General features: G+C 43.2%; 1 protein-coding gene across 6 annotated transcripts in view; it reads left to right on the top strand.

Moving 5' to 3' along the window:
* Positions 1-6,808: 6,808 nt before the first annotated feature.
* PPP1R9A (protein phosphatase 1 regulatory subunit 9A) overlaps positions 6,809-16,644 on the top strand; it is a 147,457-nt gene continuing 137,621 nt past the window's right edge. For 3 of the 6 annotated variants that reach the window (XM_027450815.3, XM_027450814.3, XM_027450813.3), the window contains exons 1-2: positions 7,161-7,299; positions 8,099-9,756. In XM_027450815.3, the coding sequence (XP_027306616.2) occupies positions 8,302-9,756 (1,455 nt within the window). In that variant the 5' untranslated portion in view covers positions 7,161-7,299; positions 8,099-8,301. Of the gene's footprint in view, positions 7,052-7,159; positions 7,300-7,530; positions 7,731-8,098; positions 9,757-16,644 lie in introns of those variants that run through there. The other 3 variants (XM_027450811.3, XM_027450810.3, XM_021279668.4) reach the window with 3 other exon arrangements.

The raw sequence follows: 16,644 nt of genomic DNA, 5'->3' as shown, positions 1-16,644 counted from the left end.
AGAGGAAAAACAACTTATATGACCCCGTTATAAAGAATTTCACTGTAACTGTTCAAATTACACAAAACTGTTGCTAAAACAGTTTAAAAATTGCATTCTGTTTCTTCTTGGTTCTGCATCCACTCCCACTCGCTCGCTAAAGGCTTCTTGGTGTTGGTATATTTGCTACTGTTAGCAAATGCACACTCAGGCAGCCTCGCTGAAGTATCTCCTGCTGCTGCCCAGGCAATAGCACATAGAAATGCCTTGGTCCAAGCCCTGCTACTAGGTTATTTACTAAGTGATCTTGTTATTGTGCTAACGTGCCCATGACTCCATGCCTGAATGGATGAAAATGCTCACCTTTGACAGGGGGCACTTGAATACACAGTGGCCCAAGTGCCATTCACTGGAGCTCTCCAGTCTCTTTGTCATTTCACAGTGAAGTTACAAATGGCCAGATCAGACATAATTTGTTTTGTGAAAATGGATGGGCGGGTTGTGCGTGAATATACCTTTCTGTGGTAGCAAGAGTCCTTTTAGCCTCTGTTTTAGACAGACACTTCTGCAGAGCTAGGGGTCCATTGCCTACACCCATTTTGCAGGCTTATTCTAATGTTTGCTGGTCCAAATCATGGCTTCTCAAATTCGTCTAGAGATAGGTAACTTCCCTCTGAGAAGTTGTGCACCTGCTTTGTGATTACTAGAAATCTATATTACACCAATTTAACTAACCCAGCTTTCCAGAATGCAGCCCTTTTCTTGAAGAAAAAGTAGAACTATTCCAGGTAATAAAATTTTTCATTCTCCTTCTATCCTGTGTTGCTGGTAGCTTGCACCTACTCAGCATTTCAACTGATTTTTTCTTAAAGAAGAAAAATCATTTTATCACTGGTCTTACTTTTGTGTTCTCACTGACTCAACAGGGAAATGATAAGAGGTTTCCCTTGTCTAGTGATGCACCTTTCCACTTATAATTACACAACTAATGGAACGTAACTCTTAAGAGCAAGGAAGAAATCATACTTTTTTTCCACTCCAGGTTGTTTCACACCAATACATTAAAACACATCTGCCACAAGCGAGGCGTTGCCCCTTTGATCCGATAGGGAGAGCCAAAGAGCTGCTCTTCACTCACCTCGAAAGTCATCATCTAAGATTTATATATATATATTAGACACCTGAGAGTTTCATATTAGACCTGCTATTCGGCATGTAGAGCTGTGATCTTTCCTTTATCTGTTTTCCTGGTGGCTTGGTGGTTTTGCTTGTTCCAAGCTGGCTATGTGATAGGAGCTGTTCCTGTCTGTTTTTGTCTTGGGCAAAGGCCTAGGTCCTCAAAAGCTTTTCTCTTCAGACTAATGCAATTGCTTGTTCTGTTTTATAAAATATCAATGTCATCCTATTCCTCTGTAATTCTGTTCTGATTAATGTGAGCGTTCCTACCCTTTATTAAAGATGTCATTGTAAATTTGTAGACTTTGATTTGTTAATTCTTACGTTTTGTGTTTCGACGTGTTGGCAGTGTTCTCATTTTTCTTTTTAATGGTGTGATGAACTGGTCACCCTTTTATGATTTCTCTTTCCTTTTACTCAAGTGCTTTATTATTAGCTCACAGCTATTCTTTGTAGGCACTTCTAACTGGTTACTTGAATTTCTTTATAGTTTCTTTACAGCAGTTGCAGCATAGTGATAGGGCTTCTGTGCTTTGGCAAAGAGCACAGCTTTTCCAAAATAACTGACTATTTTTAAGCTGACTTGCTTTTGTATAGCCGTATAGAACATAGTAATTAAGTACTGAATGCTCTTGTGCACTAAATTAAACTGATTACCAAATCTAGCTTTGAGAGAGTATTTCCACTGAGGATGTATTAGCAAGACAGTACCTGTAAGGCAGGGGGAAATGCAATCCAAGTATGTGGCAGGTAACTGAGGTATGGGAAAGCTGTGTTTTGTTGTACAGTCTAGAAATAGTAGATGACTGTTCTTAGCTAAACAGCAGTGTGGTTTTTGTTTTGCCTTTTTTTTTTTTTTTTTTTTTTTAATTGCTGTTTTTAAAAAGAAAAAGGTGAAACAGATACATCTAGAATGCAGCCAGATCAATGTTACCTGGACAGCTTGAGATGGGTTATTTACAATGTGAGCCCCAATCCAGGCATATTCATCAGCTTCAGGGTGGAGCAATCCAGACAAATATTTTTCCTGCTTGCCAAGGGATTTCACACTGCGAGGCAGCACTGTTGTGCTGCATTTTATGAACTCCAGCCTCTGTTTCCCTCTCTGAGAAGTCATCTGTTGCTGTTTCCAGAATGAGAGAAGGCTCCAAAGTACAACTAAATTTGAATGGTCAGTCACTTGGAAAAAATGAAAGCTAAAATTGCCGTCTTTTCTTCCTCATGGCACAAAACATTATCTGATTAGGCAAGGTAATGATTACTGAACTCAGTAATCAGATTTACTTGTGTGTTATATTGTATCAAGTACACTTGTAAGCTCTGAGCATCCGGTGTACTTCTCCCTGTTCTCCCAATTTTCCTCTGGCTCACTAAGTGCTCTTTCTTTAAGAATAATAGGGGATACTTACCGCACAAGAAACACTCTGAGATAATGCTTTTGCACAGACTGACAAACCCAATTATTTTCCTTATTCTAGATTCTGTCAAGAAAATTTTTCTTTTCAACAGAAAAATGATTTTATTATAATAAGAAAGTGTGTACCTTAAGAAACAATATTAATCATGAAATTATTATGAGGCTCCCAACAATCTATTATTTCTGCTTCTGATTAATCGACTGGGACACTTATGGAAAATATAACCACCTTATTTAGAATCACAGACACAGAGAATCACCGAATGGTTTGGGTTGGAAGGGACCTTAAAGACCACCTACTCCCAACCCCCCTGCCATGGGCAGGGACACCTCCCACCAGACCAGGCTGCCCAAAGCCCCATCCAGCCTGGCCTTGAACACTTCTACGTTGTAAACAAAGAATATGTGAGATTTGTAAAGATATGTGAGGTCTGTGAGATTTTGATGTAAACAAAGAATATGTGAGATTTCAGCCATCCTGGTTTGGATCTCTTAGAGCACTAACTTTTCCAGCTCTGACTCTTTCTTGCTGATGCTGGTACGGAGACAGAGTTCTCTATGCCATGTACCTACATATGATTCTTGTCTGATGAATCGAAGTGTGTGACAGGTACCATTCACCATACCAAAATAAGTATCTTACTCATTCTGTCAAATATCTGTTTTCTGGAAAGTCTTCTAATATTTTCTCCACCCAAAGAGCCTAACATGAAGCTTTGCCAGGGTTTGGTTCTTAGTAAGCTCCTAGCAGACCGAACATGTAGTCTTTTCTTTTGCCGTGAGATCGTGTATTTTCTGCAACTAGCTGGCATCAATCTAGCTAGGCTGGTAACTGATAATTTTCAGTGTTGTGCTGAAAATTCAGAGTTCAGCATTGAGAGTCTGTGTTAGGAGGCTGCATACCTCAAAACACAGCTCTTTTGAGCATTCCTAAGATTTCTAGCTTTTAATATTGACAAATCCACTATTTCAACAATAACTAGTTGCACACAGAGTGCAATTCACATCTTTCCCTTCTGAAAATTCCATTTTGTTTTCTAGCCATAACTCTACATTTCTTAAATGGTTTAAAAGTGGAATGTTTGAGACTGGATGTGATGGTCTCCTCACTGCAACTGAGAAAAGGCTATTACTAGCCTGAGTTTAGGCCCTCATAATGCTAATATTTGCCTTTCTGATAAACTGCTAGAATATGCAGTTTTGTTATCATTACCTCTGGTTTTCTTCAGCTCATTCAGGACAAAGTTCTTTTTAATTTTTTTTGACTCTATTCTTGAGCTTTCAAGTAGCTTGACATGTTCTATGTAAAAACAGCACAATCTTCTTGCCAAATTAGCGGTATTAATGAGCTCCCATTTTTAACTATTAATGCCTTCCTATGGAGAAGAATTACACCTAGTGCAGTAACACATTGTAAATATTTGAAATTAAAGCTTATCAAATCCTTACTGCAGCTGTTTGTTGTTCAATTTAGTCTGGTGCTACTCTTATAGGGTCTACCCTAACTTGAACTTACCTTATCTTCCAAAATGTATATATATATTGTATATGTTTTTATATATATAAATATATATTGTTCTTTTTCTTTAAAGTAGATTATATAATAAAAAATCATGTCTGAGTGTTAAAAATAGAATTCAATTCTGCTTATGCTGTGATATGTATAAGGAAGTCAATCCTCCTGTGCAGTGGCCTGGTGGGACAGCAGATAGGGGCTTTCTTAGCCAAAGATCAGAGGAGGGAAATAGTTTCCATTTACTCCCGTGAATACAGATATTATCTTTCAGGACTTGAAAGACATTGACAGGAGATGGATGATGGAATGACTTTCTTCTTTTGCCTGAGCCACGTAGAAAAACTTGGATTGCCACTCTGCTGCGTGAATAAATTGTTATCTCAAAACCTGAGTAGCTTAGAAGCACCAAAGTGACTCAAAACCCATCAATGACATCCAAATAGTCATGTTTGTAAGTAAATATAATTCACACATCTAAAATAAACTGGAGATCAATTATTTTCAGTCTTGGAGGACTGTGTAAAAACTGGTTTGAAAAGATACCGAGTGCAATTTAAAGTGATGCTGTCAGGTTAAACAGCTGGGGTCTCTCTTCCTGTCATATCCGCAAATTCATGATCGTTTGAATGGAGTTGTTACTCTGGCGCAAGTAAAATGACTCTAGCCATTTTCTAGCATAGGTAGATACTGAACCGAACAGGTTTTAAATTTGCACTGGTTGGCAAGCCAAGTAATTCTGTAACTTCAGTGAAGTTAGTCTGAATTTATACTAACATAAAAGGAGGACCTTGGTCTCTTATCTTCCCCAAAGTATGCTGTGCAGCATTTTAGTGTTCCTCAGGAATTAACAGAAATGTCAGTCATGCTTTAGCAGAATCTAAAAATACCTTCTAGTTAAACGGATTGTCACAGAAATACTGAAAATGTAAAAGGACACACAACTGTGATTTTTATAGTTAGGTGCAAGGCCACGCTCACATATGAAGAGTCTCTCTTGGAAAGTGATGTTCTAATCAAAACAAAATACAGTTCATTATCCTTGAGACTACATTAATGCTCTTTAACATAGACACTAGGTAAATAAGGATGGGATTGAAAAACATTTTGTAAGTGATTCATGTGTGTGAATAGCTTAGATGTCCCTGGCCAAAGTCGGAGCCCCTAAATAAGGTCCAAATGGTCTCTGACTGAGCAGCCAAAAATGCCAGTAGTTTCTACAAGTCTTGGTGGTTGTGATCATGAGGTGGCATTGGTGGAACATAACATTACTTAAAATAATTTTGCATTGGATTCTGTGTGAAAGCTGGGTAGTGTCTGCTTGAACTGCTACGCTGCCTATTTACAACACATTTAAGAAGAACCAAAATGTAATATTTAATCTTTCTCATCATGGAAAGCTTGGTATCTATTTTATGCTCCTGCTGCGAGCATCAGCAAGTTTCCCTGCTTTCCACCAGGACATAGCATAGAGTTTGCACTATTCTGCCATGAAATAATATGAATGTTTTCTTGGGTACATTGTTAAAAATATTTATTAGGAGGGGAGAAATGTCCATTTTGTTTGCCAAATTTCTACTGTAAAAATAATTTAAACAACATTTATGGTCGTGGATATCTTTACATAATTAGGTGCTAATTAGTCTTTTTAAAATTGCTTCAATTATTTCATCTCATTTAGTGTTTGCTTGTGTCACTTTTTTTGCTTGTGAATGTAAATTATAAAACTCTTCCAGATACACATCTTGTACATGCTAAGATCTTCAAGCACTCTGCATATTCAGTATAAAATCACAAAGGAAACAAAATGTTCAAATTTCTGCTCTGTGTCCCTATTCCTCTTCAAGGAGACTTGAAGTTCTCTGTCTCTTCAAGAGTCAAGCAGCTCTCTTGGTATTCTTACAGGCTTTTTGCTACAAAATCACACCAACAGAAGGGCCCTGCCAGGATCCTCAGATCTGCGGTACTCTCTGATGCTTTGGCATTTAACAGGGGGTATCCTGGTGAGTTGAAATAGTTCTCGTGCTGGTGCAGGCAACCACCACAGGTCTCCTCACCACAAGAAGCCGTGAAACCAGCGTTCCCTCACCCTTCTGCCATGCCATGGCGATGCTCAGCAGCCCCCAGGGCAGTGGACACCCCCTGGCTTCTTGCCCTGCCCCTCTCCTTGCATCCCAAGGGAAGCCAAGCCACAGCCCACGATTAAAAGGTTTGCAGCTTTCCTGTCAATTTCAGCGTGCTGGATATGGAGGGGAACATTTTGAGCTGCACACCCTTGGTGCCAATTAGATTAACCAGAGACCGACACCTGTGAGCACTTAAGGGTGTAGCCGCCATGCTTCAGTCTCATTAAGCTAATGAATTAAGTCTGCAGGGCTGTACACCCGATGTCTTCATTTGCAGTCCCTGGCACCTCCATCATTCCGTCTGCCTAATAATTATTTTGCACAATTCGCACATCTCCAGGCCTTTTTAAAAAAAATATATATTTTTTTTTATTATTTTTTTTTCCGGATGTTTACGCAACTACTTTTCCAGGCCGTTTCCCTGCAATTAGCTTAATGAACTTTCCCTGGGAGTCGCTAGGCGATTACCTGCCGGTTTTACCCATCACCTAGAGGCTCCCTGTGGGTGGTGGGGGGCCAGCAGGTTATGGGGCCGCCAGCTGTGAGTTGCCCGGTCCCCCACACGTCCCCCTTGTCCCCTCCTGTCCCCTCCAGCAGCTGCTGAGCGCTGCGGCCGCATTTCCCCTGCGTGTCGGCAGGGTTCAGTGGCTGGCTGGGCGCAGCGGCGAGGGAAGGCGGCCGGCTCCACAGCCGCCCCTCCCGCCCCGCAGCCTTCCCCTCCTCGCCCTGCGCACCCCGGCTCCGAGCCTGGCCGGGGGCGGGGGGAGCTGAGGGCGGCGGTGCCCACCCGGCAGGGCTGCCGGCCGCCTGCTGCCTCGCTCTTTCTCCCTAGCCCCGGAGGTGAGGCACCTGTCAGCGGCCGGGCCGAGCCGTGCCAGGCGAAGGGAGGCAGGGAGGGAAGGGGGCGGCTGCGGCGGGGCGCGGCGGCTTCTCCTCCTCCTCCTCCTTCCTCCTCCTCCTCCTCTTCCTCCCCCCCCGCTCGGCGGCCCCGGCCGCCTGCAATGGCGTTGGGGCGGCTGGCGGCTGCCGTCAGCTCTCCGCAGAGCCGCCGAGGAGGTGGAGGAGGAGGAGGAGGAGCGGGCGGCCGGGTAAGGCAGCGGGGAGAGCCCCCCAGCACCGGGCTTTTGTTCCCCGGGGCCCCGCCGCAAGGTGCTGGCGGTGCGGGAGGGGAGCGCTGCGGCTGTGCGGGGGGCTCCGGGGCTGAACTTGGCTGCCCGCAGCCAGCGGCACAGCGGGGGCGAGGAAATGGGCGGCGGGGGGGGGGGACGGGGACGGGGACGGAGCCCCGCAGGCACCGGGATGGGCTCCGGGGGCGGCCGCGACCCCCGGCTCCTTTCTGCGGCTGCTGCGGGGAGTTTGGGTGCAGCTCCCCGAGCTGCCAGCCCCGTTTTTTTTGGGGGGGAGAGCCTCGCCTTTGATGGCACCGCTACCATTTCCCGGAGAGAGCTGGGGAAGCGGAGCCGCCGCGCTTGCATGAATCTCTCCATCTCGCTCGATGCGCGCATTGCCATGGTTATTCGTGAGTAACTCGGGCGTTCGTGGCTTTTTTTTTTTTTTTTTTTAATTTTTTGGAAAAATTCGCTGTCAGGAGGAGCGTTTCCGTGCTGCCTCTGCTTGCCTGCCCGTGGCACCGTCCTTCTTTGTGAGCCGGGCACTGCGGAGCGATGCCCCCCCGGCTCGCAAATGTCTCCGCGTGCAAAAGTTTTGGGCTGACAAGTTTCCACGTGTCGGTGTAGCGTGAGATTGGCATTTTATTTTATTTTATTTTATTATTTTTTTTCCGCTTCTTTTGTAAAATCTGTCGAATAACCGTGAAGGGAAATCAGGGCTGAGATTTAGGGAAGCGCAAGTGCCTGCCGGTTCAGGGAACCCTGCTTTCTGTTGCAGGTTGAAGCTGCTGCTGCCCTCCGAAGCCCTCCGTCCTGCGTGTGCTTAGGGACCTGCCTCCAGAGCTTCTCCCGAGGATGGCCCTGCTGCAGGGCACTGCCTCCTGAGGAAAACCCTTCCCGAGCAGGATCTCGGTTGTAGCAGCTGACTGAGAGCGGCACCGGGGAAACTATGTGAGCTGGTTTTGCAGCCCTGAAGTAAACATGATGAAAACGGAGTCCTCGGGAGAGAGGTCGACCCTCCGGAGTGCCTCTCCTCACAGGAATGCTTACAGGACTGAGTTCCAGGCGCTGAAAAGCACCTTTGACAAACCGAAATCAGATGGAGACCAAAAAACGAAAGAGGAAGGAGAGGCCTCTCAGAGCAGGGGAAGGAAATATGGCTCAAATGTCAATAGGATTAAGAACTTGTTTATGCAGATGGGCATGGAGCCCACGGAGAGCGCTGGAGTTGCCCCCAAAACCAGGGGGAAGGGTGGCCCTCCATCGCCTCAAAGACGAATCAGGCCCAAAGAATTTGTAGAAAAAACAGACGGTTCAATTGTAAAGTTGGAATCTTCCGTTTCGGAAAGGATTAGTAGGTTCGATACTATCCACGATGGCCCTTCTTACTCCAAGTTTACTGAAACTCGGAAGATGTTTGAGCGAAACGCTCACGAGACGGGCCCCTCCAATCGCTATTCCCCAAAGAAAGAGAAAGCGGCGTCCACCGAGCTCGCGGATGAGTGGTGCAGCTCCAAGTCTCACAGGGGCAGCACCGATTCCCTGGACAGCCTGAGCCCCAGGACTGAGACCGTCTCCCCAACGGTGAGTCAGCTCAGCGCCGTGTTTGAGAACGCTGACGCACACAACGTAATCGTTCTGGAAAAGGCAGAGAACAACGAAGAGTACTCGGTAACTGGTCACTACCCGCTAAACCTCTCCTCCACTGTCGCAAATATCTCCTCCCCTGTTGCAAACCTCGAGGGCTTCAGTCCCCTGAAGGATGCCAGCACGTGGTCTCCGCCAGCCAAAGCGGCTGCAGGCCCCATGTCTGTTGAGCACTCTCAGCAGAATAGCGCGCCGTCAGCACCGCGACAGAAGGTGTCTACAGGCACGCCGTCAGGTTCAAAAACCACTGAAGAAATAAAAAAGAATGCAGAAGCAAGTGCTGACCCTGGTGAGAGCTCCGTGGGGAGTCAACAGGAGTCGGTACTTGACAGTGAAAGATGTGTGGACAGTTCTGCGAGGAGTAAGTCAAAAACAGATGCAGAAATTGCCTTGCGACCAAAGGAACTGTCAGAACATGCAGAGGGCATCGCTGATAGGCCTGAAGCTGCAGAAACACCGAGAAATTTAGTTTCAGATTTAGCAGCAGATGCCGTTTCGGATGCCACCGAGACCCATTATGATGATGCAAGTGAAAAAGAAGTGCATGAAGATGTGAATAATTTTCAGAGTTCCCATGTGTACATGCACTCTGACTACAATGTGTATAGGGTACGATCGAGGTATAACTCGGACTGGGGAGAGACAGGTACCGAACAGGATGATCAGGATGACAGTGACGAAAATAACTGTTACGAGCCTGATATGGAATACTCTGAAATTAATGGATTGCCAGATGAAGACGAAATCCCAGCCAACAGAAAAATACAGTTCAGCCGTGCTCCGATTAAGGTAAAGTTTCCTACGTTCTTTTTTCTGCGGTTTGGTTGATTTTCAAACACAGCTTTTTATGAGGTACGCTTTGACAGTTAAATTTGGCTCTGAAAAGATTGCAGAGGATCTCTTGGTATATGGTTTTATTACAGTCAGCCAGCAAGCGTAACCTTAAATGAAGTAAGGAAGCTGAGCTCTGATGAGCTTGTGTCATTTCCTAGGCTACTTGATGGCTGACTGAGCTCACAGAAATTGGGACTGACAGCAAGGCTTATGAACTCTGAGAATTTTAACATGCATGTTTTGACTTACGCGACTCAACTATAATCACACGGTGAAACATAGAAGGGGGTATTTGGTGGCCTTTGTGCTGGTCGTTGTGTTTTTTCTCATCTGAAATTGTGCCTTCTTTAGATCAGATGGCTTTTCTTCGGCTCTCCTCAGATGTTCTTTAAAGTCACTGTGCTTAAACACTGCGTCATGAGATGTAGTGTACTGTTGTAGAGTGGTTCTCCCTCACTAGCAGAGGGCCGTCACTGTCCTTTCTCAATTGCTCTTGTCTTTTCTAGTAGCATCTTCACTCTTCTAAACTTTACTAAACCCTAATTTATGTTTAGTATATGTCAGTGCAAGTGAGAGGCTACAGAAAGGTAAAAACCACTTGGTTAAAATACCTGGCTGGGTTTGTTGCAGAGTTCTTTCTGCTTTCTTTTTAAGTACCTTGAAATTACGGCTAAGAATGTGGGCTGTTTGGGGTATTTCCAGCTAGGAAGGAATACCTAGCTGTGCTTTGTTATACCAGCATTTGACTACTGAGTCTCAGGGATGTGTTATAAAAGCATTTTATTTCCAAGCGGTGCAAATGGTCTCAAGTGCACAATGCAAAAACATAGTCATTTTTCCAGAAATGGCTCTTGAAAAAGCCAGATATGGTGGAGTACTTGAAATGTACACATTCTTACATTAAAAATCTTTTATTCAGATGCACTTTACTGTTATTGTGCGGATTTATTAATGAAAATTATTAAATCAACTAACAAGTGTCACTGCTGAACATGAGGGAATGTGATTTGCAAAGTCTGCTTTATCACCATCTGTGGTTTGTGTTAGGGTAAGGTATATATGTTTGCATATTTTCTTAATCTGAATGAAGTAACCAGGTTTCCATGTTTGTTTATTAGGGGGGTGGAGGAAGGTGAATGGTCTTGTGTTCTTTGAGCTTGTAAAATACCATTTTTTACACTGAAACAAATTTCCAGAGCCAAGACGATGGATTTTGTTGTTGTTGTTAGTATTTTATTCAGGCTTGTGTCATTCACCAAGAATTCAAACAGTGTTTGTGCTCCCTCTGGATTATTCATGTAATTAAACTAGACCGTTTTCTTTAAATTTTTTGGAGATGAAGTAGAGACAACTTGTATTACAAAGGATTATGGAAGTTCCCCCCTCCCTCCCCTTCCCCCTTAGGCTGTCCGAACAGACAAGATGATGTTTCTGCCTTCTGAAAAGTTTATCAATCATGCATAGAAGTTGCTTTATAATATTTATTACAGTTCCACAGTATAAGAATTCAGAAAGCAACTACACTGATACTATTCTTGATGTTAAGATTTGTTGCTTTTCCAGTTTCGAAAGAGCTAACAGTGATGTTGCTGCTTTGGTGTATTACTGCAGGCTGTCTGAATTATGCTATCATGCCCAAGTGTTACAAGAATATTCTCTTTTTATTTAGATAAAACAATTTTCTTCTTGAGATCTTTGTGCTATATTTATTTCATGTTATGTATTATCAAGTGATAGTAACAGTCCATCAATTGTTTGTTGAAGTAATGAGAGAGTCCATTTGTCATGGCTTTAGGAATAGAGCATTCTTAACGAGCTTACCCAAAGTAAAAGAATCATTGCTTTAATTATTTTAGCATTGTAGATGGCAGGAAGACAGAATAAAAGCTGCATGTAGAGAGAAGTGTGGAAGAGGTTGGGAGATCCCATGCGAGTGCTTTTTGTCCCAGGCGCCGCAGACACGTGCAATCCACTGGGCACGTGGAGAAAGCAGAAGTGAGACCTCGAGGAAGGCTTCGCTAAGAGGAAGAAGCACAGCAGAAGCTGTGGAAAATGAAAAGCTACTTTTGCCTAGCCTTCTCCCTCTTCTCCTGCACTCCGTGACTCCCTCGGCCACGGCACCCGTGTGGGCAGGGATCTGGGGAAAACCCTGCGGGTCCTGGGGAGCTTGTGGTCCTCTGGGATCCCGCGTTGCCTCTTTGACAGCTTTGCTAATTCAGCACGCTGCTAGGAGGTCAACATCCATCTTTGATAAGCAGTTTCTGTCCAGCAAGTATGTGTCAGTGGTCAGTGGGGACTTGTGCTCTGTCCCGTCTCGCACTTTTGGCATACAGATTTAGCAGATCACTCTCTTCAGCTGCCCAGCGCATGGAAATGATGCTCACTAGCCAAAGAGACAGTAACTGTGTAAGAATTTTTCCATTCTTGACAACTTAATGTGTTACTGTGCATAATGTCTTTTGTTAATACTTTTCTTAGTTGTCTTACCCATAGTATAACTGAGAGAGAAAAAACCCAAAGCAACTTAGGAGTATTTTCTGAACTGCTGAAAACCAATTTGCCTGTGTTAAAATGGAGCAATTTGTGCTCAGCTACTCTGCTGCACAGCAGTATTAAAAGTCCAATCCAAACTTGAGATGTTTAGTGCGAATTTCACGGTATTGTTCCTCCTCTCTCCTTCTACAGGTGAGCTCTGAAATAATTAACAGAATTGGCATTTGAATGTGTATCCTGCGAAACGAGTGGGTAGTGAGTGCCACTCAAGGGTCTCGACAGCATAAATGTCTTTAAATCGGTGATGGTTAAACTATTTTTTCAAGGGAATTTTCAGGTAGATGTTTAAGAAATAAATGAGAAGAGTGCTAAGATGGAAGAGCAAAGAGATGGAAGGAGATTCTGTTAGCATTTAGGGGAGGCCTTTTTTCCCATAAGTGGAGATGCTTTGGACTATGAGAAGTACTGAAATATAGGCAGGAGGACGAACAGATAACATTCTATTTATCACACTGATCAAGATTGAATCCTGTTTATTGCCTGAGCAGGAAACTTATTTAGGAACTTGCTGTGAAGAGAAGCGCTCAAGTCAAGGGTTACTTGCAATTCTGCTCTGTTGGAGCCTGTAATTTCCCTGTCACGGATCCCGTGCTCTGCTCTAGGACTGTGTGTTACGGTTGCTGATCTTGTCTGTGTTGGAGTAGGTGGCTGCCCGGGGGTCACTGCAGGCTTGGGGAATTTCTTGGTATTTGGAGCGTCGCATCACTGGTGTGAGCGGTTGTGCAAAAATACAACCAAATGTGTGTGGTTTTTTTGTTTGTTTTTGTTTTTTCCAGGATGGTTTTCTATGAAAACAAAAGCAGAAATCCTGTGTTTTATTGGTCTTTAGTTGAGTTTTGCAGAGTTGACTGGGGTTTGGCGCTGAAGAGTCACAGAAGCATTGAGGTTGGACTTGATGATCTTGGAGATCTCTTCCAGCCATGAACCCAGCACTGCCAAGCCCACCACTAAACCACGTCCCTTAGCACCTTATCCACATGTCTTTTAAATATCTCCAGGGATGGTGACACTAGCACTTCCCTGGGCAGCCTGCTCCAATGACTGTCAACCCTTTCAGTAAAGAAATTTTTCCTAATATCCAACCTAAACCTCCCCTGGTTCAACCTGAAGCCATTTCCTCTTCTCCTGTGGCTTCTTGCTTGGGAGAAGAAACTGACCTCCACCTCATTACGGTCTCCTTTGATGTAATTGTAGAGAGCAATAATGTCTCCCCTGAGTCTCCTCTTCTCCAGACTGAACAACCCCAGTTCCCTCAGCCGCTCCTCACAGGACTTGTGCTCCAAGCCCTTCACCAGCTTCATAGCCCTGCTCTGGACACAAAATTTGCTGCTTCCTAAACGTTGCAGGCTAATTGGGCAGGTTGGCCAGCAGTGCACAATTTATTACCTTGTATCTCTGCATGCTTTGGCACCTGGGAGTGTATTAATTGTCCAAATCATAAATATTTATGAGCCATCCTTCCTCTGTCCTGGATGGAATTAGGGTGGAAGATGAATGCTCACCTCTCTTTCTTCCCCCAAGTCTGATACCTTGGTAGCTGATGGCTACACCTTCAGTTAGTGCCCTCTTTCTGGCACAAGGTACGTGTTGAACCATTTAAAGCTGTTTGGTGTCTGCTGCTGACCCTCCTTGTGCAAGTTTCTGCTGCTCTGACTTTGTCCTGCCTGGTTGAGGGGCTTGGGGAGGGCAACTTGTGGTGGGACGAGGGGTGTCCCTAGTGATAAGGGAAGCTAACAGGAATGGAAGGGATATTGCAGATGTCTCCTCCATGCTTCGACTAGTTTTACACAAAGGGGTTGTAAGCACTTGTGAGTGCTTCATAGCTTCTTTCTCTCTTCTGTGGTGCAAGGTGAGTATGGCATTTCAGTTTTCTGGATTGTGTTTGGTTCACATTTTCTTTAGGAATCTGAATTCGTGCTTTTCTCTTTTTTTTTTTTTTTTTTTTTTCAAGTGAGCCTTTGAAGAGGTTTTACAAGAAGTACCATGACCGTAGTTTAGTGTAAAGTATAAATGACAGTTGTATTTACTGAAGTTGTCTTGAAATTTCTTAGGAACTGTATGCTGTTCTTTTTTTGTTTGTTTTTTAATTTAAAAATCAGTTGAAGGAGCAATTTTTTACTATAGTTATTCCCCATTTCTCTCATTAAAACATATTCAGGTTTGTGAATTATGGTGAAGAATGAGTCTGAAACAATTTGACACTATAATTACTTTGGAAATCATTACTCTCCAAAATATTATTATTCTTTATCTAATAAACATCAAAATAAGGTATGCTGAAAACATTTTCAAGTCTTGGTGTTGAGAAAGGAAATACTTCTTGGCTGATTCAACATTTAGTATGGTATTTACCCATGGCTGTTAAGATGTTGATGAATTGTTTTGGATCAGGAAGTCATACGTCAGAGTTAACCTGTCCACAAGCATTTTACAGTCCCAGGCTCCTGCCTTGCTCATACTTCTATTCGTGTTTCGATTAAGTGAATACGGAGCTGAATTTGGATGATCTCCACATCTCCCTGCCAGGCTCAGTGAGCCTATGATTCTCTAAATGAAGTAGTCCTGGCATGAGTTAGGGCACTTCTGGGAGGTGGATGTCAAAGGCAGGACTTGCAGAAGGATCTGCAGGCTATGTTATATTTAAAATGAGTACAGAATCTGAGAAATTCATCTGTTTTTGAGTGGGTTGCTTAAGAATCTTTACAGATAAATAAAGATGCGTAGCGTCCTTCTGAAATCACAAAGGGATTTTTGCTTTTTCCTTAAATTTGCTTCTCCACTCTAGCTCCTGTGTCCATGCTTTGGTTACAGCATTAGGAGAGGGAAGGTGGTTTTGGCTGAAGCACGAAACTAGGAATTAAATAGCCTCGGGCTCTGGCACTGATTTCTCTTGTAATATTGAATAAGTCACTGAACCCTTTATGCTGGTATTTGAGCTCTGTAAAATGGACAGCAAGATGTTTAACAACTCTATTAATCCCCGTTTGTAAAGTAGTTTGAGATACTGAGCTATTGTTTGGGTAGCTTGAGCTATGCATATTCTGGCACATAACATGAGTTTATGCATTTTTTCAGGCATAGGGAACTCTACAGACAGGGTAGTAATACAGTAGGTTGTGTTGTGTTGTTATCAGAGATTGTGATGCTAACTTTCATTATTTGTAAAAGTTAACAACTTAAAACTTCTTTGTGCTGGTGGTACAATATATAGAGCATTTCTGGGACCTGGCTTTATGTTTTAATTACGTTTGTTATGAGAAATCTTGGCAGAACCTTTAATATCTTTTGTCAGGGAAAGGAACGATAAATATTTTCCTGTAAATACGAAGCATTCGAAGAGTGGATGCTCTCAGGTGAAGAACAACGAGGAAGGGATAAGACATTCCAGCACAAGTCTCTCCTACATGGTTATCTCATGTGAAGTGCATTATTGAGGTGGGGTTGTATGTTTTCACTGAATCAGTCTTCTGCACATGGTAATTTCAGGTGCAGACAAGTTTTCTTACATTAAATATTCAGGAAATTATATTGGAATACAGTAAATACAATTAAGCTGTTATTCTAGCCCAATATATTGTGGAGAGTTTAATTTCATTACTAGGTCTAGGGACTGGTTATTCCTGGATGCAGTGTTCACACACAGTTGCTGAACTAAACAGAAATAATGTTCCTTAGATCTTGGGTTTACAATCACTGGGGACATTCGAGAAGAGCCGTTTGTAGAAACCAAGTTTACATTGAGTGGTTGGTTGAATGAATCAGAGGTTTACGCGGTTTAAATTTAAAGGGTTTTCCAATTAAAGGTTTTGAATTTCGGAAGTGCAGACTGAAAGCTGTAGGGAAATAGACTGAAATTAGGTGAAACAAAGAGCTAAGGGAATTAAGGTTGGGTTCTTGGAACCTCCATGATTCAGAATTAGAAAACCTGTATTTGGATTTGCATCCCAGGAAATGGCAGAGTACACGAGCAGAAGAATCACGGACCCGACTAAAAGAAAAGTCAGCCAAGGAGAATATCAGAAGCTAGCCAAGAATTTGCAAGGAGTGGCAAAAGGGGTTGTTTGAAAAAATGAAAGTTGTCAGATAGTTCAGAAGTTTTAAAGTGTGAATAGGATCTTGCCAGAAATCAAGCTGAGTTTGACCTTGTAAAGGAAAATAATCCAAGAAATAGAAAGCTTTTTATCTGTTAACTACAAAACAGGACAGGAAGCGGGGTTTTATGCAGTAAGCAGGAGGTTGTGATTAGAACTATCATCCCTGGTTTATATGAATGTTTTGCCTTCATTTTTG

Source organism: Anas platyrhynchos, chromosome 2, assembly GCF_047663525.1.
Source record: "Anas platyrhynchos isolate ZD024472 breed Pekin duck chromosome 2, IASCAAS_PekinDuck_T2T, whole genome shotgun sequence".
Taxonomy (NCBI): Eukaryota; Metazoa; Chordata; class Aves; order Anseriformes; family Anatidae; genus Anas; species Anas platyrhynchos.
This window is presented reverse-complemented; position numbering and strand designations above follow the sequence as displayed.